The sequence below is a fragment of the Ictidomys tridecemlineatus genome, chromosome 2, assembly GCF_052094955.1.
Source record: "Ictidomys tridecemlineatus isolate mIctTri1 chromosome 2, mIctTri1.hap1, whole genome shotgun sequence".
In the NCBI taxonomy this organism is placed as follows: domain Eukaryota; kingdom Metazoa; phylum Chordata; class Mammalia; order Rodentia; family Sciuridae; genus Ictidomys; species Ictidomys tridecemlineatus.
This window is the reverse complement of record NC_135478.1, coordinates 152,663,145-152,685,660: the sequence shown is the minus strand read 5'-3', so window position 1 is coordinate 152,685,660 and position 22,516 is coordinate 152,663,145. Positions and strand designations below refer to the sequence as shown.

Sequence of the window (22,516 nt, the reverse complement as noted above, 5' to 3'; positions counted from 1 at the left end):
ATGAGGATCTGTCCCTCCTGTATGCCTTGCTTGGTGCATGTTAATTGAGCTGAGAATGGAGCTGCAGAAAGGAGAAGAGCACTCCTTTCCAGGAGTTATTCAGCTTTGTGAACTTTAGGATTCGCTTGTACCAGGAAAGCAGAGTCCCACTTTATGGTCACCCAGGAATCTGATATACTTTAAGCCAGAAGCTTAACTCACTTGTGGAGCCATGAGCCCTCAAAGTCTGTGCTTCTGTGACTTTCTCAGGGTGCAGGCTTACCAGAACCAGCTCTACAGTCTTTGTTTTATTATTCTGTTAGGGAATAAAAGCTACTTCTTTCATGTTTAGGAAAGGTCAGGAAGACCATTGGTTTAGGCTGAACTTGATCTTCCTTTGACCAGTTTGAGAGCTTCAAAATTAAAAACAAAAAAAAATTCAAAGCATAAGCAAACTAACAAAGTGCATTCACCAAAGTAACAAATGGGAACCCCCCCCCCCAAAAAAAAAGAAAATTGCAGTGCAATTTAGAAAACCATGTTTGCTGTCACAGTTGACACCTGTTGCTGCACTGCACAGAGGCAGTCCTATCGGCGGCACTGCCACCCTGGGGCTAGTACTGCCCTGATCTTGCATTGCTTTTCTCTCCCGTCAGTACTGTCATGAGGGGCCACTGGTTGCCTTGTCAACAGGTGAGGGATGGCCTATCCTCAAGCTAGCAAGGGCTCGCATGCTGTCAGACACCAGAGCCCACCATTGTCCCTCCTCATCTGGACTCCAACATCTCCAATGTTTGACTACTTCAAAAGAAAGAAAAGAAACAGAATAAAAAGGAGTAATTTTTGAGGGTAGGAGGAGGCATAGGGAATGTAGCAATGTACCCTGTTTTTCAGACCTCCAAATTTAACCTACATCCCAAGCCCTGCTCCTTGGCTGCCCCCAGGATGCTTTTCTGATGCTCTGAGCCACACAGGAGTCTTGGTAAAATGTGGTTCTGCTCATCTTATTCTTGATTGCATTTTCATTATTTAATAAATCACCTTAAGTATCACAAGGATCTAAATAATATATTCTCGTTTACCAGCCCCCAAATGAGTGAAATATAAAAGAATAGATTTTATAACTCAGCAGTTTGACATTTTATAAAATTCATACAGAAAAAAATTTCTGAGAAAAATTTTCAAGACTTACTATAGATAAGAATTATCCCAAGTTTAACTTCAAAAAAAGAAAAAAAGATTCTTTCAATTGTTTCATTCCATTTGCCTTTTCCTCTTCCCTCCCTTGAAAACAATATTCTTGCAAGTCTAAATTTAATTTTGCAGACCCATATAGTTGTTTTGGCTGGTCTCAGAAAGATATAAAATCCTAAATATTTGATTTAGTGCTAGCCTCTGGGTATTGGTGTCATTCAACTCTGCTGTGGGGTGTTTTCAACAAAGTGAACATAGTGGGCACTTGCCCGGAGAGCCAGGTGGCCAGGGTACTTGGTGTAGCAGTAACGTTCCTGCCGGAGAACTGCCATACCAAGCAGCAGAGAGTTGTTTGTGTGTTTATAGTGAGCCGGTGGAGAAACTGGAAATTACACTCTTTCTCTTAATGTAAGGAAAAAAGCAGTTTCATCTTGGCATATGATGATTCAAAGCAGACAGCATTGTTTTCCAAAGCAGCTTGGTGGGGCAACCTTGAATTTATAACCATTTGAGGCTGACACTCTGCTTATTTTTATTTTTGCCCTCCCCATGATTGGTTATGGAATGACTTACAGAGTGGCATCAACGGACGTTCACCAAGGGGCCAAATCTAGCAGGAATGATGTTCTTCCCTCGAAGTGAAAAATACAGTGTTACGCTGCCATCGCTGCAGTCCCGCAGCCGCCCTCTCGGCTCCCCCCTCCAAAGAAAACTGGAGATAAATGAATGGCAGAATAAATAATTTATGCTAATGAAATTACTGCAATTAGTAGTTCTACAATGACCCTTTTAAAAGCCACAGCTGTTAATGTCAGGAAGTGCTGTCACTACTGACCTTATCATAAGAGAAAGTGACAAATTGAGAATGCAGGGAAGACCAGTCATCAAAGAGGTCTGTTCTGGACCGATTAGAGTTTTCTGAAAAACAGTGTGAATTACAACCAGCTGCTCCCTGGCTCCTCCAGGCTCCCATGCTGTGCCATTTTGTTAAGCCCGATAACAATAGTTATTTTGCCCCATTGAGACAAGTTGTCTCGGGCCACTTCCAGCTCTACCGGAAACCACTTTTTCCATAGGAGACTTACAAATGAAACTGTTGTTAAAGAGAGCTTTCAGTGCCTCCGAGGAGCCTCCTCATAAGGATCATGGTTGGGCAGAGGCCAGGGATTTTTTTTTTCTTTTTTTTTTTCCTGTAAGGAGGTTACACTTGGCTGAGGAAGCATTTATCTGTATTGTAGAAAGGTATGTGTGCATTGCTAACTCCCGTTAAAACAAGACTGGGCAGGAGTGAATTTCTGTTCATGTTTACATTGAAGCCAGGCTCTTTAAAAAAAAAAAAAAAATCCCCAAGGGAATAGGATTTAGATGAAGTTTATATAACTTCCTTGTAAATTCCATTTTTCTGACTCCACTATTTGATAATGAAACAAAGACAAATTCAGGATTCTCACCTATAAATTTTATATGTAACCTTTGCTGAAACACTGCTTCAGTCACTAGTAAGATGGATTTTTAATACACAGAACAATCAAATCATGTGTGGGTTTTATACCCATGCAGAGATTTTTTTTTTTTTCACAAGGTTGGAAAGCTGTGTGTTTAGAGATGTTGCTCAGGAACAGCTGTTTTTCCCAGGCAAGAATCACCCTGTCTCTCCTGCACCTCTAGTTGTAATATTGATGGTGCAGATTTGAAGCGTTTAACTGCATCACCAGCCACTTGTGTGCAATGTACCCAAAGACGTCTGAGCATTATTGACAACACTTTGGTAAATTATGTGTGACTTTCCTAAGAGTTGGTGTAGCTCATTTAATTCATATTAATTGATTTTTAGGCTCCCCTTGATTAATTGAACCTGGTTCATCTTGTACAGAATGCAATAAATAATCATTAAAATGAGGGAGATGTGACTCCACAAATTAAAAAGTTAACTACTTCAGAAGTCACAGAGGACACAATGGAAAGAATGGGCAGCGGGGGTTGGGGGCACACAAGGAAATCTTCAAAGGAGAATTGTTCTGTTTTGTGTTTTATTTGGAGGTAGTGTCCCCCCTCAAAAAAAAAGTAAGTAAAAATTATCATGATTTTTTTTTCCCAGAAGCAGTGGCTTTTAAAAGCTTATTCAGTTTGGTTTTTTTGTGGTTCTCATAAAACTCTACTTGTCAATTTCAGCTTTTGTTTTTCCCATGATTTTGAAAGGTTATCAGTTTTCTTTGTCTGAAGTTTAGCTTGAAAGCAACACACACACACACACACACACACACACACACAAAGCCTCAGAATATTGTGTCTCTAATTTCTGTTTCACACACTTGATAGATAAAAACAAAGTTGTAAAGAGCAGTACTTATATCATATGTTGGCTTTTGAGTTTGGTATGTGGAGCACATAAAATTCCTTGATCATACAGAGTTGATAGATAGATGGTTAGAAAAGTTGGAAGCTGTTTTATAATCTCTCTAATCCTGTGGATGTCTCTTAAAGATTAAGTAAGTCTTCCAATTTCTACTGTAATTTGTGCTGGAAAAAATTTTTAGGGGAAAAAAATACTGTATAATTTTGTTACTTTTTCTTCAATTTTTTAATTTATAATTTTAACTTGAAAGGATTTCATAAGAATGCAATGTTTGTTTCCAGCCACTGTACAAGGATTGCATCAGCCTCTTCATGGCACACGTTCACACCAGTGTAAATGAAATGAGCGCCAGGTATTACCAGAATGAGAGAAGACACAACTATACCACCCCAAAGAGTTTTCTAGAACAAATATCACTCTTTAAAAACCTACTAAAGAAGAAGCAAAAAGAGGTGTTCCAGAAGAAAGAGCACTTGGTGAATGGCATCCAAAAGCTAAAAACCACTGCCTCTCAGGTACGACCAGGGTATGTTCCCACAGAGTGAAACCTCTGCTCTTGCATAGAAAAACATGTTTCCTTTTGAAGCAGTGCCTGCCACATTTAGACACAATGCCTAGCTTTTAAATTTACAGCTTGAGGACACAAGGGATACATTATTACTGCTTTCCTGTGCAGAAAGAACTGGCCAGTTATTCTTTCACAACTGGTTTGGGGAGATACTTTCTCTTCTATACTGGAGCCCATGCAGGGCAGTGTGGGGTGTTGAAGGGGCAGATGCAGCCCATTTCCCTCTCCTACCTCTGATTTCTCTGGGGCCCTGCTCTTGTGGTCAGGAGTTTTGCCATCCTAGAATGGAACTAGAATCCCTTTTTGTCTCGGGTACTCAACCCTGATGAGGGCATCATTACCTGGCTGATGATGGGTGAAGTCCCCAAGTACATCAGTTTTCTCTGACCTTGGTGTCTGGTGTGCTGCTGTTAGTCCAAGTTATCTTAGGTAAACATGCCTAGTAATGTCTTCATCCTCAGTAGTAAGGTTCCTACTATCTTCAAGGACCATATCTCTAACTTGCAGGTATAAATCAGGAGAGATTTAGCACATGATATCAATCTCATTTCATTGGCAAAACACACAGGTTTGTGAAGCAGGCGTTACTGCAGTTTTATACATGAGCCTCAAAGAGTTCAAGGCCAGAGAATTAGTGAGGGGTGGGATTGAACCCAGGTCTGTATTGTTCAATTTGCCCATGCGCTGTCCATGGTACCAGGGTACCTGTCTGTGACTGGTCAAAGGGATTAGAATGGAAGACAATGGAGACTTTGAAGAATAGCTCAGTCTTTCTCTGAGACAGCTGGGCCCTAAGTGAAATAAATTCTCACTGGTGCTCATCTCAAAGTCAGAATTACTCATAGGTTTCTCAAAGTTTTGTCATCAGGTGCTGTTCTCATATGCGTTTCCAGGGACAGTTCTTCTTGAGCCAATTTTTTTTCCCATGAGGGCTGGGTGGCTCATCTGTACCTAGGCTAGAAACAGGGCAAGACCCAGTTGGAGAACATATTTTAGCACTTTCTCACACTCTTCTAGCACTCTGCAGCCTAAAGCACCACACAGCTCTTCCTCCTCGTTCCATACACCAGGAACAGCAATGCCATGAAACACTGATCTATACTGACCTGTGGATGAAATGGGTAGATCATGATTGGGCAAGAAAATTCAGACTTTTCATGACAGTTGAGATCAAATTATAAATAGAACAAGTGCAGGGATCCCCCAAGAGCACAGCCATATCTGCATTTGCTCCTTCCCCTTCCAATACATCTTACTCTTCTTTACTTCCTCATTCTCGTCCACCTTTTCTTCCCTCTACCCATCTCTCCTATTCTCTCACTTCAATCAAGATCCTTCCCCTCAGTAAAAGTTTTCCTGGGAGTCCTATTGAGCTAATATGATGTTGAACTAAGGTGATAAGGAAGGAGCTTTTTGTTACCAAGCATTTATATTCCTTTGAATGATGCTCCAAACTGAACCTGTTGACTTTGCCCAGGAAATGATAGTGTTTTCACCCAGTGATGAGCTATCTTTACTAATGGACAGTCCCTGACCACTACCACCACCACCACCACCACCACCCCTGCAAAAAAAAAGTCCCTGCCACACTTAGCTCTGTCATTTGTGAAATCAACTCTAAGGGAAAGTGGAATAGTATAGAATCCTGGGTCAACCCGGGGCAGTAGTGTGTCAGCCACAGGGAAGTAGGGAGAGTGTCTGTAGTTTGGTAATCACCCCAGTTATGTATTGGTAAGTCAGGGACAGGGGAGTTGATCTACTGTGTCTGCTGAGTACAGAACTGTGTGGGGTCTCCCTATTCTCCCTCAGTTAAAAGAAACAGGCAGGAAATTTGTGAAGATACATAAAGTCTTGATGAAGAAATGCAGGTGGTTTCTTTCTTCATTAGTTATTTGCATAGGGAATCCTTTTAATAACAGAAAAGTGGTTGGAATATTTAAAGCTAAGTGATAGTTTTTTTAAAAATTCAATTTATTATGAACAGAAAGTCTAATTGCCTATGTGGAGAACTGGAGAGCCTTGTAGTATAAGAAGAGGTGGTATGTGGAGCAGAAACCTTCTTATGGAGCAGAAACCTTCATTATGGAGCAAGCTCTGTGAGCCTGTCTGCCTTAAGCAATTCCACAGAACCATTGGGAATATAAGTATCTAAACCTTAACAGTGTTCATGAATTATTATACAGCTATAAACCCCTTTCTCAGCTATATAACTCCTCTGGATGTCAGCTTAGGTCATCGCAGATAGCTATAGTGACATTTCTTTATCAATAAAAGTCCCCCTCCTAGAGCTAAAGTCACTTTGGATATTTTGGAGCTAACTGCTCCCTTAGAAACTGAAACCAGGGCTTGATATAACAGTTCCCTAGTCTCATGGCTAGTTCTTTTGACTATAGCCTAACAAGACTTGTTTCAATGGCTAAAAAGAATAGAGAAGCAAATGTTCACTCTATAAGGTTACCCTGAGTTCATAGAGAAGCTACAAGATCAGTCTTAGGTTAAGCTATCATGATATAAGCAGCAGTCATGGTATGCTTTTGCAGGCAGAGGGTAAGTTCCTGTGTTGGGGTGGGGATTATATGCTTGCTTGGATGTAGTGGGATATTGTTCTACAAGGTGAGACCACTAACATGTCTTCAGAAATGGAGTCTGAATAAATGTTTGAGTGTTCTTCAAATCTATGATTTTTAAAAACAGTAATGTTCTGGAAAATGGATGGAGAGCTAATCATAATTTCAAAGGGCTGAGTCAGTGGTTTTTTTCTCTAGCACTTCACTTTTACTTTGACTTTCATGATCCCTCAGACTTAGAAACCTGGTGTGATACTTTGTGAACCTAGTGAAATTACAAATAAAAAATGGGCATAATCTTTTTTTTTTTTTTTTTTTTTTTTTTTAGTTGCTATGTTTGTTGACAACTCAGACTGTACTCCACAAAAGCAGAGTGAGGTGATTTGGTGGTAGGCCAGGAAGAGAAAGGTACATCTGTGGGGCTCACTGAGCTTCTACTCTTACTGTGCTGAAACCCCACAAATCGTGTATAGTTTGCCCTTCTTACTAAGTATCAAGTTCAATGTTGGGTTGTCCACATGACCACGAATTAAATGTCATAGGAGGTGAGAAAAAATCAAGAACACCATTTCATGTTAGGTGGGATAAATTTGCAACCAATTACTCAGCAGACAAACAAGAATAATTCATGACTTCAGCTTGTCTGAAGCCTCTAGCCATTTTCTGTTAGGGAATGCGAAGCATGGTTCTTCCAGCTTGCTACCAGACCTGTCTTCTTGTGGCTTCTGTTACCTTCAGCCTGAGCTGTACGGGATCAGAAAAACTGTCATGGAGTGTGTTGGAGACTTCTGGGAGTGTTTCCCCAAGAGCAAAGATTTAGTAGCAAAGATAAACTTTTCTGTCTTGCAGATAATCGTATTTCCTGTAAAATCACTGAGAACCGGGTGCAATAGCACACACCTATAATCTCAGAGTGCTAGAGACTGAGGCAGGAAGATCATGAGTTGGAAGCCAGCCTCAGCAACTTGGGGCCTAAGCAACTCGGAGTAACTCTGTCTCTGAATAAAATACAAAAAGAGCTGGGGATGTGGCTCAGTGGTTAAGCTCCCTAGGTTCAATCCCCAGTAACAAAACAAAAAACAAAACAAAAATAGTTGCAAATGAGAGTACAGTAAAATCAGGGTAGAAATATGCATGACGCAAACCATTAGAGATCTCTGAATCCATGCTAAAAAGCAAAGCTGTATCTGCTCTTTGTTGTTGTCAACACAAGTTACCCCCAGAGTAATGACTTTTCCTTTAGGTGGGAGATCTGAAAGCCAGACTTGCCTCTCAAGAAGCTGAGTTACAGCTGAGAAATCAGGATGCTGAAGCTCTGATCACAAAGATCGGGCTTCAGACGGAGAAAGTGAGCCGGGAAAAGGCCATCGCGGACACCGAGGAGCGAAAGGTCAGGCTAATTCCCCCACTTAGAGTGCTGAGCTATATTTAGCACAAAATAAACCTTTGTAGGTGAACAATTTTGAACAACTTCCTCTCCAGGGAGCATAAAGTCTAAAGAATTATTATAGCTACACATGTAACAGCATTTCACACCATGATTACCACTTGACCTTTCCTTACATTATGCATTTTCCCAACCTTTTAGCTCTTTTAATGATATGAAAGAACAATAAATACTGAGCTCATTCAAGCATATAATGGATGTGGATCTTGAACATCAGGCCTATTTGTAATACAGTAAAGGTCAGGAAGTCACCTCTGAGGTTTCAAAAGGTTTTCAGTTTTTAGGCAAATTGAACAACTCAATTGTTAACAAAGCCCATTCCGTCACTTTGCAAGATGGTTTTCAAATTTTGCATTTTAATAATATAACTGGAGTTTATTATTAAGTCCTAAGCTAAATTTGTTCTTTTTGATTCAGTTGAGGCCCTGGCATTCTGTATTGTATTTTATTGTTGGAAACAATTATTTTTAAGATTATATAGTCTGCTTTCTTTGTACTCGGGTTTCAAGCGATTCTGAAAAAAATACAACTTCATTTTTGTCTTCTTGAGCTGCAAATGGAAAAAATTTCTTATGTATCTTATTTCACAAAAGAAATAGCATAGTAAACAGATAATCAATAAATATTCTTTCTAAAAATTGTGGAGTAGACATTTCTTATTTTAGACAAAAGAACATAACCAGGACCTAGTTAATAAAAATTTTTTAAAAATTGTAAATTGCATACACTCTCACTGATAGCCTTTATGTCATTATCATTGCATTTTAGGATACCAGAACATATTTGAGTTTTTCTGGTGGTGTTGCCGGTCACTAGTGTATAATCAAGTGTGTTGGTTTTTTTTTTCCCTCTAACATGTCATGCATGTTTTCCTTTATCTTACACAACTAAAGGCTAAAAAATACATTGAAAATCAGAACTCTAAACAAACAATTTTTAAAAGATATAGCATATTTATAATTGACAATAAGGCACACTTGGCATGACCCATAGGTATATAATTTCTAATTTGATAATGAATGTTTCTATTGCGTTTCAGGTAAGTGGAGAATGTCCTTAAAAGTATCATATTAAGCAATTAGATATCATACATGGTGTGACTATCATAAGCTAATTCCACCCAGGAGATATTTTTTAGGCATTATAAAAATATGAGGTTCTAGTAATTATTATAACTTATTGCCATGGATACCTTTGGAGGTCTTAAAAAAAATGACAGGTATTCTAGGAGTATTTTCACAAGTGAATTCCTAAGGTAAAATCCTCATAAAGTAAAAAGGTGTTAGCAATTAGAACTCCTTTGATATATTGTTTTCTGAAGTTCATCAAACATGAAAAAGACATGTACTATAATGTATATCTAATCTATACCAAAACTTATATACACTTTCATTTTACCCATGGAGCTTAATTATAAACAAACATTAACTGGGTTTTTGTTTTTTTGCTTTGTTTTGGGGGGCCAGACCCTCTTCTAGGCTCTTGGAGATATTTGACAAGCTAGGTGCACTCAATGTAGCTTACATTGCAATGGAAAGGACTAACAGGAGACAAATAACACTTCTAGAAACAATATATTATGACTTAGATAAATGCTCTGACATAAATCAAATACAAGTAATAGTAGAAGGAACTACTTTAAATTAGGTGATCAGGGAAAGGTCTATTTGTAATTAAACTACATAGAGGCAAGCCATTAACTAACACTTGAGTGCATGCTCTGGGCTCACACATGTCTTGTTTAGCAGTGTGCTAGATACTATGCAGTTGCTCAAAGGGGCAAAGGTGGACTCTCTGATTCTGTGAAATTTGGCTCCTCAGGCTTACTCCATGAGCCGTCATTGTGAGTTGCTCAGTTCACAAAGTACATTGTCACATTTAATATGACTAAACAGATGTTGAGGTTTAGAGCCTGGTGTACTGTGCATCTTGACAACCAATATAAAGAAACAGGTTCAAATTGTTTCAAATTTTATGAAACAAGAACCATTCTTGTGACCAGCAATGACTTCAAGTAACACAAGTACCAGTAAGCTTATGAAAATTTGTTCTCTTTCCACCATTGACTTATCAGCCCAAATTCTGAAATTCTAATGGTTCTGTGATAGCTTTCAAAATATGGTCCTCAGGAGTAGCAATACCTTCCAAATTTAAATGCTATAATATATTCTCTTCAAAAGCTGGATCTCCTTTCTGATTTTTGAATGGCTTTTAGTTTGTATATGTTTGGTTTTTTTTCTAAATGTGGGTGGGTCCAGGTTTTAGAGGGCCATCAGGAGTTTCATATAGTCTGAGAGCAGGTAAGAGCAGTGTGTTAGTTTGCTAGTGCTGCCAGAACAAACTGTCACAAACTGGGAAATTGTTTCTCCACAGCTGTGGAGGCTGATGTCAAAATCAAGATTTTAGCAGGCTGGCTTGCTGCTGAGGACTGTCTCCTTGGCCTATAAATGGCTGGCATCTTACTCTGTCCTCACCTGGCCTTTTCTGTATAAGTACTCACCCCTGATGTCTCATTTGTGTTTCCAAACTTCCACTAAGAACAACAGTCAGACTAGGGCTCACCTGAATGGCCTCATTGTAGCTTTATCACATCTGTGAAGTCCCTGTTACCAAGTAGAGTCACATTTTGAGGTTCTGGGTAGACACAGTACAGCTCATAACTAAGCAATTTGGGGAACTTTATTCTCTGTGTGAGAACCACAAAATTCTGTGAGCATCTTCAAGGAGCTGTTGATTACTAAATAGCAAAAGATTTTATAGTGTACCCAAGGATGAAACCATCTTCAACTCTGGTTTAATAACCATGGTAGAGGGAAAGCACACCTCCTAGGCAATCCAGAAAGCCCTTCCCTCTTCTCCAGGTTGAGCCTCATCAACCCTGTCCAGGAACCATTGGGTAGAGGAAATTGCATGCTATAGTCGATCAAGTCAATGAAATATAGCAAATTTTCAGTATTCCGGTATAGTTGCACCTTAAGGCAAGAGGTAATAGGAATAAGTTGACCAATGTAGAGTATTTTCTTCCTTTGTGTTTGTGGGGTTTTATTTAGTGTTCAGGGTTATCTTGTTTATAAATGTAACTCAAAGGAATAATACTCCATTAACAGTCAAGGGCTCCAGAGGATAAGAGTGGTTGCACTCCAGTCTCTTAGAAATAGCACTTAAAAGAATTTCTCTGTAAAGTTTCTCCTAGTACTAAAAGGCTATAATCCTGAGGACCAGAGGTGTGGCTCATCAATAGAGTGCTTGCCAAGCATGCCTACAGTCCTGGGTTTAATCCCCACCACACACACACACACACACACACACACAAAGTCTAGGATTTTAAATCCAATTTAAAATGATTTTAAAATGATGCCATACTTTCTTTCATCTGAAACTGTATTCTCCAGCACACTGAATTTTTTTTTTTTTTTAGAATTTTCATGGTCCATTCCTGGCAGTGTTTGAGGGTTGTGATTTTGGAGTGGTTCTCAGTAAGCATGCAGAGTTTTCTTATTTACATTAACAGTAGCTGTGCGTGCATTAGCAGGAGATCACATATCTACCCCGAACCAATTATGTTCATAAAAGGTGCAGTATACAGCAAAATAATGGTTAATCAGGAGAAGGGTAATTACCACTAATAAAGCTGTAGTAGACAACATAATTTGTTGTGAGCAGTGTTTAATTTTATGGTATGGTTAAACCTGTTCATTCCAAACCTATCTGAAGAAATTCACTTTTTGTTCACACTTGTGTTCCACAATCACCGTCACCACAGGACCCATCCCCTAAGGGCGGGTGCCCAGAGCTACAGCTTTGAGTCTCAGATTTTTGCTGAGGACTAACAATGCATTCTTCTTGGCCATTCAAATTCCATAGTTATCCTAAGAAGAGGTAAAAGTCCCCCAGCTTTGTATTATTGGTTTGGCTAAAGTTTACCAGCATGGTTCCCTGTGTCCATACAAGCAGTGTCCTTTTGACCTGTGAAGGGGTACCACTCGACCTGCCCCTGGAAACTGTGTAGCAGTGTCATTGTTCCATTATCCAAAATGGATCTGGGCTCTTGTCTCTATGATTTTTGATCAGGTCCTTGGAGAAACCAGTAATTGAACAACAACAACAAAAGAAAAATCTACCTGTAATTAAGCATGCAATCCATAACCACAGACAAGATTATCTTCTGCCCAATTGAATGAAAAGAACTTCACATCTGTTCTTAAAGAGAAACCAATGTTAGCAAAAATTAGATAAAAATTTAAGCAAGAATATTTGTACTCTAGATTGCTGATCCAGCTGGGATTTTCACTTGTCAGGGACTCGGGGAAAAAGAAAATTGAACAGAAGAATGCCTGCTTAATCTTGTTTTTATTATTAGCAGTACCTTATAATTAAATGAGTCAAAGCTCTTCTTGGAGGACTTTAATATTTGAATCCATTTGGTTTGGGATTTGTCATGTGTGTTTTGTACATTTACAAAGCTTTATATACATACTGTGCCTGAAGGGAAATTAGTTTTTATGACAAATCCCTCACCTATTCAAAGTTTAGACAAATGAATTATTTAACAGGTGCATGTGAGTCAATCTGCACTTTTCAATAGAGATCTCTGACATAATAATTTGTGTATGTGGGTTTATGTGCCTTTCCTCTCTGATTAGGTGGCAGCCATTCAGACGGAAGTGTCCCAGAAGCAGAGGGAATGTGAGGCCGACTTGCTAAAGGCTGAGCCAGCCCTGGTGGCTGCCACAGCTGCACTCAATACGCTCAACAGGGTATGATTTCTTGGCTTGTGGGTTTCCTCAAAATAATATTCAAAGGTTATTAGAGTTTTAACAACTGAGCAAAGAATATGCCCATGCAGTCGTGCAGTTTTTTGAAAGAAAAAAATACATAAAAATATTAAAATCAAAACAACCTTTGAGATCATCTTTCTAGTTCAACTTCTTTTCCCATCCAGGTGTCTGTTCCCCTATCCCTTATCCTGTGACCACATCCAACACTATGTGGTATATAATTTTATGAAATCTAGCTGGATTGCACCCAAATCCAGTTTTCATGTTATATGTTGCTTTAAGAACTATGTGAGGGATTTTTTATTTCTTCTGGAATACAAAAAGTAGCCTCAACTGTAAAGCAAAATAACAAAACTGGTAAGAGACCCTCATGGTAAGAGTAATAGGAGCAAAGATATCAAGGCCGGTCCCCCCATGACTCCTAGTTTCATACTAGATAGTAGCAAGAGCTCACTGAACATTTGAATTTGAGAAATATTCTTTGTTTGCCACCAGGGTATTGTAAGAAAAAATGAAATGGTGGGCAATATTATTTTAAGAGCCAATTACTAATGTTGCCCTGGGGTTCTGCCAGGCCTAAGTTTAAGATGCAACTTTAAAAAGTAAGAGATCAGAGAAACACTCAAATTCTTCTCTGAATATTTTATTTTGAAGAAATAACTTTGGCTGTGAACAGTCTTATAAGGGTTTTATAGTATTACTGTAAAACTGAAAAATTTTTTAAGAATATAAATATATCATGTTAGAATATTATTACACATTTGAATACTGCCATCAAAATATTGTTAAAGACTAGCTATCATTGTGAGAAATGTTCCTAATAAGTTAATAAAGCAGATTGTGAAATAGGATATATCACAAATTTTTTTCTGGTAAGACTATCCTAATCATAGGAAAAAAAATTAGAAAACAATAGAAGAGTATCTGGTTATCTCTTAATATTTATCTTCTAGTTGCTTCCCCAGATTTGTAGATTTTCCTTATTCAGACAAAATAAGTTAATGTCACTTAAAATACAAAGTTGAGTATATTTTTAATTTTTAAAAAATTTTATGGGTCCTTTTTAGTTATACATGATAGCATTCCTTTTGATGTAATTATACAAGCATGGAATATATCTTATTCTAATTGGGATTCTATTCTTATGGATGTACATGATGGTGGGATTTACTATGGTGTGTTCCTATACGTAGGAAAATTATTTCAGATTTTTCACTATCTTTCCCTTTCCTATCCTCTCTCCCTTCCCATCATTCCCCTTTGTCTAATCTGCTGAATATCTATGATGAAACAATGTCAGTCAGCCAATTCTCAATTATTATTAACATGTTTTAAGAATTTGCTCTTGTTCTTACTTTCAATGCCCTTTCCATTCTTCGTAATCATTTACCAAATAAATAGTCAATTTCTCATAAGGGAGCAGAGTCAGTTTCACCATTCAATATGATTTTGTATGCAAGAATTTATTTTGCAGCATATAAAATCATAGGAAATAGCCAGTTGTTTTTTACATCGTGTATTATGAACCTACATGTGCTTCTCACAGATACTAACTCCTGCCCCAAAACATTTGCCCTGGTTCTTGTAATTTAACCACTGATTCCATCTGTTGAGTAAATTAGTGCTGTGCTCTGAGGGGACCAGGCAATAGGGAAGAAGCTTCATACTATTTGGAACCCTCCCAGTAACTGTATTGGAAGATGTTTCTTGCTTGTGCACATAAAGCAGAAAAATGAAACTAAGAGACACTGAACTTAAGGAATCATATTTATGGGAGGGCTTGGTTAAAATGCAAATACTACATTGATGGAATTGAATCCATAAATACTTTGTAGCTTCTGTGCTTACACAATTTCCAGGCCTCTATGAGCAGGGCTTTGCAGGACAGCTATAAACCAATGGATTCCTTTTCTTGGGAGCAAAAAAAAAGGTAGAAATCAGAGAAGTACCCAGCAGGAACTGAGCTCCCGAGGATCTTAAGGTAGAGTCCCTGGGGGGCAATGAACTGCCAAACCATGACTAGTACGATGATGGGGTGGCACTGAAGCTCAGCTTGTAAACTTGCCTCTCCAGCCTTCCCTAATCCTGTGTGTGCATCAACTTTTCTTCAGATCAACCTCACTGAGCTGAAAACCTTTCCCAACCCACCAAATGCAGTTACCAATGTTACTGCAGCTGTGATGGTCCTCCTGGCTCCCCGGGGTAGAGTGCCCAAAGACCGAAGTTGGAAAGCAGCTAAAATTTTCATGGGAAAGGTATGGGCCCGCCTGGGAAAATGAAAGTGCTGACAGTTTCTGTATTGCTGTCAGTGCTCTGGGGTAGTGCATGATAGCAAAAGATGTTCAAGTCTAAAGAAGCCATCTTTCTGGCTGTGTGTCCTCTAGGCCTGCAGCTTTTGTTAGCCATATTGGAGGGTAGCTCGGGGTTATGGCATACCTAAGGCAGTGCCAGCTGCAGGTGGAAGGTTGCTAATTATTTGCAAAATTATGAAAGCCGTTAAGTGTAGGAGGGAGAAAATTACATGGGTTTCTTAGGCTTGAAAAGTGTTACTAATGTACAAGAAGGTGAAGCAAAGGAGCTTTTTGGTATGTGTTTTGCTTTTTCTTTTCTCCCTTTCTTTTCTTCAAAATGTGAATACCTCCTGTGCTGGGCCTGAATATTTTACCCTGGGATAGAAGAGGTTTTAAAAGTGTCCATTGCTAATTCTAACTTCATAGTATAAAGACTGAAAAAGTCAAACAGTAGGATAAATGCTGCTTGCCAATTTTGCCTTTGTAATGTAAGTCCTAAAAGCTGGTTTTAACTTTTGATCTTGGAATTTTCTCTGCATCCAAAATGGGTTCATTGCAATAAGTCTTTTTGCTTTACAGGTTGATGATTTTTTGCAAGCGTTAATTAACTATGACAAAGAACACATTCCAGAGAACTGCCTCAAAGTGGTGAATGAACAGTATTTGAAAGACCCAGAGTTCAATCCAAACCTGATTCAGACCAAATCTTTTGCAGCAGCTGGTCTCTGTGCCTGGGTCATCAACATCATTAGATTCTATGAGGTATCATTCCTAATCTGATGGTTTACAGGCATTATCCACGTAGGGCCATAAGCATCAATTTCCACGTCAGCAGAAAATGTAATTTGATATTTAGTTTTCTAAAGAAGGATATGCACTTTTAAGAAGAAGATATGAATGTGTCCAAGTTAACAGAATTCTATATAGGAGGATATTTTAAATGTTCAAAACTGTCTTTTTTTTAAGAGTAAAATAATTAGCCACTCTAGATCAAAGAGCAGCAATTAATTTGATTTCAATTAGAGAAAAAATTGTTGCATGTATAAATCATGTTTATTTACATTAAAATATTTGATTCATGTTGACATGAAACAACTGCAAGTCTGAATTCATGTTGAATTAAATCCCTGCTCTCAAAGCAAAAATTCACGCAATCTTTATTGCAGGCGTACTGAGATGAGGAAATAACTATTTGTTTCTTTTAGTATTTTAATGACAAATAGTGTTTTACCTGTAGATGGTCTAATCTGAAATTTGCAATATAGATAGATTATCATTTCTTCATTTATCAAATACTTATCAGCCAACTGTGTGCTTAACTCTTTGCAGAGAACTGAAAAGGAAACTATGACCCATGATTATGATTCTCAGATGTATGTTGTATTCAGATATAGAATTATAAAGAAAAAGTCAATTGTAGTCAATGTCATTCCTCAAATGGTTTCCATAAAATAAGGTCATATCCTTTACACTGTGGAACCCCAGGAGCAGGACTTTGTTGATCTTTCTCTCATGGAAATCTTTTAGCCCAAGAGTTTACAGTAGTTGTATAGCCTCTCTCCATAATAAAATGCCTAAGCACTGTGTTCCATTGGTGAAAAGATGAGCACAGATCTGAACTATAGCTACGTTGTGTTGCTATAAAGAAAGACAAGTTGACTTCCTTGGTCCACCCAAATTCTTAAATGGTTCCTTGAAATACACATACTTAAAACAGGTGCTTCAAAAAGAAAGTGAATGTGTGGTTCATACTGTGCAAGAACATCTCCCACTTCCTGTGTTCAGAGAATTTCTCCATGCTTACTTTCTGCCTCAGAGTCTAGATTTGATCACACATTTAGCTGCATTTCACGCACCTTGCACTTTCTAGTTATAGGAGGATTATCTCCATATTTGATTTTAAAAAAAAAGCAAATCTTAGAATATTCATGGGGTTTGACCTCTAGAGCATTCTATGCAAGTACTTGTAACTCTAAGGCCCAGAATAAACAAGTAACCAATGGAGATCCAGAGAGAGTGGGAAGCTTTGTCTATTTTTCCTTAGCTGATGCCATGGTAAAGAAGCAGCAAATTACTTGGTAAACTAGAGATTTTATTTGCAGAGTGCTCAGCCTATGTAAGATCAAGTGATTATTCTTCCCATTCGCATCTGTATTGCCTTCTGAGTTAAATCCCATATGGATTTCCAGGTCTACTGTGATGTCGAACCAAAACGCCAAGCATTAGCCCAAGCAAACTTAGAACTGGCGGCAGCTACTGAAAAACTTGAGGCCATCAGGAAAAAGCTTGTGGTAAGTGCAAAACATGAATCTAAAGAAGTTTCCACTGCCTCCTTAGGAACCCTTCTTTGGACATGGTCATGCATAAGCTCTGCCTAACAGAAAGGAATTTGATCTTCATGGATGTTTTCCCTTACATACCCATTCAATAGATGTTTCTGATCGGTGAAGTGCTGGGCACTGACTAGAACAGTGGAAGCAGTGTCTGCATTTAACTAATTTCCACAGTCTGGTAAGAGGAGGAGGGCAGGTAGCATGTGGGGCTTGAAAGCCCAGCTCCTCTAGGTGCAGTGGCACACGCCTATAATCCCAGTGGCTCAGGAGACTGAGACAGGAGGATGGCGAGTTCAAAGCCAGCCTCATCAAAAAGAGAGGTGCCAAGCAACTCAGTGAGACCCTGTCTCTAAATAAAATGCAAAATAGGGCTGGGGATGCGGCTCAGTGGTCCAGTGTCCCTGAGTTAGCCCCCCAAAATATAAAAAAATGTCCATATCCTGGCTCCATGATTTCTACTGGTCTATATCCTGGCTCCATGATTTATTTTTCACCCCACACAAGTTGTTTAACCTCTCTGAGCTTCCATTTTCTCATCTCTGAAATAGGTACAGATTAAGCATTCCTTATTCAAAATCTAAAATGCTCCCAAATTCAAAACTTCTTTAGCTCCAATCACTTTTGGCTACCTGGCATCCAGTCTGCCGCCTTTATTAAGGGAAACCAGCCAGATTTATCTTTGGAGAATTTTCTCTTATCACTAGATATGCTCAAGAGGGGGTTTTTAGCAGGATTGCCCTTCCCTGTTCTACCTATCAAGCTTTGCCAATTAAATTCCCCCCATCTTTCAAATTTGAATGATGGGCAGAAGGAGTAAAAGACTGAGAACAGTATTTGTACCTTTTAGAGACTGTGTTCAGATAAGACTCAAGCAGTTCCTGCCTCTAAGTCCCCAATCTTCTTGAAGATTCTTTGCCTTTCCATCCCCCCAGAGAGCTTTCCCATGTTCTTCCAGTAAATTCCCTTTAGGTCAAATTAGCTAGAGGGTTTTTTTTTTTTTCCACTGTGACCTAAGGTACTCTGCAGTGTATAGCACACAATGGATATTTTGTAAATATTAGTTCCTGCCCTTCCTGTTGAAAACCCATATGTAGATGTTCCACTGTCAGGACTGGAGTTTGACAGAGAAGCCTGACTCAGGAACTTAGATTTGGAAATTGTTGGCATAAAGATCATATGTATAGAGAGATTGTCCCGTGATAATGTGAGAACAAAGGAGCAGAGGGGGCTGAGGGTAGATGGCAGGGAGGATGTTCCTTATTCGGACTTTGTCCTGCCATAGATTCCTGAGAATATGAATGCAGCAGCCACTGAAGTCTAGAATCTGGTGCTTGCAGTAGCTGCATAGCTATACCAGGCCTCTTTTAGAACAAGGCTGCAACTAGACCTACTTATGTGTGAACTCACTAGTCAATTGGGCAGAAAGGGAGGGGACTCCTAATAGCCCCAGCCTCCAATGTTTCAGAGCAAAGCTATTAAAAGCCAAGGAGTGAGATCAACTTTCCAGATCAGAGCCCAAGACACTGACTCTTTGAATATACCAGAAAGAGATTGATTTGTGCTCTCATTTTACTGTTGGGTAATTATATTTACATTATGATTATTTAAATCTCAGAATCTTTCTCCTATGACACATACAATTTTAGCACCTCTTGCAACCATCGACTCCCCCTTATTTTTTGAGGCTGCTTCCAAGAGACCTTCCTGATCCACACTCCCTGCCCAGGTGACTTGACCCCCTCCCTCCACTCCCCTCCCCCTTCCCCCGACACATACACACACACACACACACACACACACACACACACACACACACACACTCTCTTCCTGTTCACTAGGTACCTCTTCCTCTACCTGATGACTAGTGGAAGAAAAGCAGATTGGCAGCAATAGCAGCTGATTTGGACACATCCAGGGTAAACATGTTAACTTTACAAAAGTCATCCTCATTCATTAGTCAAAACTGTCAATTTTCTCTAGAAAAATGTTGCATCTACTGTTAGTGACTTTGGTAAATATTAGAAGCAATTTGATGTTCATAGGAAAAGTGCTGAAGATGCTCAAGACAACCACGAGTTAAATCCAAAGTTAAGACTTTCTGTGTTTTTAGAACTAGTCATTGTTTGGACATAGCTACAGCTAACTGGAAAGAACTATTCACACCATGTGTTTTCAGAAACCCAAAGAATAAGCAGAGGGTCACTTATCAGCCTCATAATTAAGTTTTCAAACAGAGAAAAGAAAAACAAAATAATAGTTGAATTAACTTTTTGAAGAAAAAATTTCCATATAGCCCTGCCCAAAGTGGAGATCAAGAGAGGAGTTACAAATGCAGCAGAATCTGGCTGCAATTCCCTCAAGGGTCCAAGGCCCTCCCAAGGCTACGTGGCTGGTCAGGCTAAGGACAAGGTAACTTTGTACAGTTTTTCTGTTGGCATACAGTATGAAATAGAGATCTCAGCCCAAGTAAAATTATAGTTTTTGCTAGCTTTCATTTTCTCCAGCCTTTCATTTCTCCTCCTAAGCTTTCCTGCTTCCTAACCTGTGTCTCCTGCTGCATTCTTACCTAGGATAGTGGGAGTATGTCTGACGGGAACAGCAGAACCGTCATGAAAACATCATAATACCAGGGTGTAAGTCTCTGTGCAATTGTTCTTTTGAGTCTCTAGTTTTAGATTCAAGGACAGCCTCATATTGAAGGTTGCATGAAAAAAAAATTTTGCTAAGCTTTGTGGAAGAAAGGATATTGGGCTGGGGATATAGCTCAGTAGGAAGAATGCTTGACTTGCATGCACAAGGTCCTGGATCCTAATCCCCTGTACCACAAAAAAAAAAAAAAAAAAAAAAGAAAAGAAAAAAAGGAAAAGAAAAAAGAAAGGTTTTCATGTGTCATAAATGGAGCCTAAGAATGGCAATAAAGAAAATCTTAAACCAATCTCTTTAGGGTAGTATTTCTCAAAGTTATTCCCTGGACCAGCAGTAACATCAGTGTTTCACAGGAACTGCTTAAAAGTAGATTCCAGACCCGGCCTTGATCTACTGAGTCAGAAACTCTGGCAGTAAAATCCCAGAATCCAGATTTTTAACATGCCTTCCAGGTAGTTCTGTTGCTTGTTGTTTGAAAATCACTGATTTAGGGCATTTGGACAGCTAGAGTTCTTGAATTGAGTTCTTCCATCTTTGGTCCATTTATTTCTAGAACCTTGAGGCTAGAGTCTGTCAAGAACTGGAAAAGGAACAGAATTTTATCCTCCTTGCAAGCTAACAAGGTTATATACCACAATTTCACACATACTAACAGACAATATGGGACTTGTGAGTCAGAGAGGAAAGGATTTTATTACTCTGACGGCCAGCAGAGTGGACTTCATATTTCCACCCACCTGTTACTTTTCCTTGCCTCCTGACTCCTGTAGGAGTAATATTCTCAATTTTCCACAAAAATGTTTAGGGACAGGCTAATAGTTTTTTGTTTGCTTGTTTGTTTTTTACTTTTAACATATTAAAGAATAAAATCTACTCCTTGCTTATAGGCCATTCAAAGACGTCCAGCAGGCTAGATCTGATCTAGGGGCCATAATTTGCTGATCTTTGCTCTATACTAATATTGAAGACTATTTGGGATCTTGTGTTCTCTTACCTGCCCATTTCCCTGGTTCTCCAAGGTCTGGGTTGGACTTTATTTCTCCATGAAGTTCCCCTAAATGACCACCAATTTCTCTGTTATGACATATAACTGGTGCATTAGAGCATGGCTTACCTGAACATACAGACTGTCATTTCTACACTAACTCTGAGATTCTTAAGGTCTTTAGTTTTTTATGCCTGGTACCTGACACATGGGAGATACCAAAAAAAATTATTAGTTAAGTGAACAAACAGTTACCACCCCTGCCTTTGGTCCTGGGGATTGAACCAAAGGGTGCTTTACCACTGAAATACCCTCCCAGACCTTTTTATTTTTGAGACAGAGTCCCACTAAGTTGCTAAGGATCTCATTAGGTTGCTGAGGTTGTCCTTGGACTTGAAATCCTCTTCCTCAACCTTCCAAATCACTGATATTATAGATGTACACCATTGTGCCTGGGTCACACCTTATATTTTAACTAAAACATTCATTTGTTCTGAGAGACTCAATATTCGGTTCAGTAAATACACATTTTAAAACAGTGGACTGGGCAGTCCAGAGAGCTAACTAAGGCTTTGTCCTCACTTTGGAAAATCTTATAGTGAATTTAAAGGGTGCTATTTCATTTGGTAGGTGCAGTCAAGAGAGATTGTATTGTCTACCACTGAAGTATGAAGAATAGAGTGGTCAATTCTACACATGAGGATGAGGGTGAGAGATACTCAGGAAGAATTTGGTGAAGCAGTTTTTTCCCCAAAATTGAATCTTGAAAGATGTATAAATTTGGACTGGAAGATGGGGGTAGAGCATCCATGAAGGGACTATGGAAGAGAGCCATATGTTCTCTGGACAAGGAGCAGCTTAGTGTGGCTAAAGAGTAGAGTACGGGAGTTGGTGAGTGGGGGTCATTTTGGTGAAATGGGAGCAAGGGGTAAAATTACCCCAGAACTTATGCAAGGGATGAGGTAAATAGGCATTGTATTGGTGAGGAGATACCTAGCTTTCTAATGCCTTTTAATGCCCCCACCCAAAACCAATTACAGACAGTCATGAATACTAATGATATTTTCTTTTAACCAGGTTATGAACAAAGCTTAGGGCCCTAGAATAGATTAACCCTCATCATGAATCTGCAGGTCAAAATCAACAACCAACACTGTCACTTGTGGAGAGTCAATGAGGGTCTGTAGCTGGGGAACAGGAGGGATAAATGGGCCAGTTTGGCTTTTGGAAAGGTCATTCCAGGACAAGGGGAAGAGACAGGAAGCAGAATGAAAGTGAATGAGGTAAGCAGAGTGAAATGAGAGATGGGGAAGGAAAGGATTAGATCCAGTCCCTAAGAGAGCACAGGAGGATGATCCCTGAAAGAGACGGG

At 39.1% G+C, this 22,516-nt stretch overlaps 1 protein-coding gene across 1 annotated transcript in view; it reads left to right on the top strand.

The window, feature by feature from the left end:
* Dnah11 (dynein axonemal heavy chain 11) overlaps nucleotides 1-22,516 on the top strand; it is a 310,480-nt gene that overhangs the window by 192,229 nt on the left and 95,735 nt on the right. Inside the window, exons 56-61 of the mRNA XM_021728753.3 lie at nucleotides 3,811-4,044; nucleotides 7,908-8,054; nucleotides 12,755-12,868; nucleotides 15,001-15,144; nucleotides 15,760-15,942; nucleotides 17,370-17,471. Of these exons, the coding sequence (XP_021584428.2) occupies nucleotides 3,811-4,044; nucleotides 7,908-8,054; nucleotides 12,755-12,868; nucleotides 15,001-15,144; nucleotides 15,760-15,942; nucleotides 17,370-17,471 (924 nt within the window). The remainder of the gene's footprint in view (nucleotides 1-3,810; nucleotides 4,045-7,907; nucleotides 8,055-12,754; nucleotides 12,869-15,000; nucleotides 15,145-15,759; nucleotides 15,943-17,369; nucleotides 17,472-22,516) is intronic.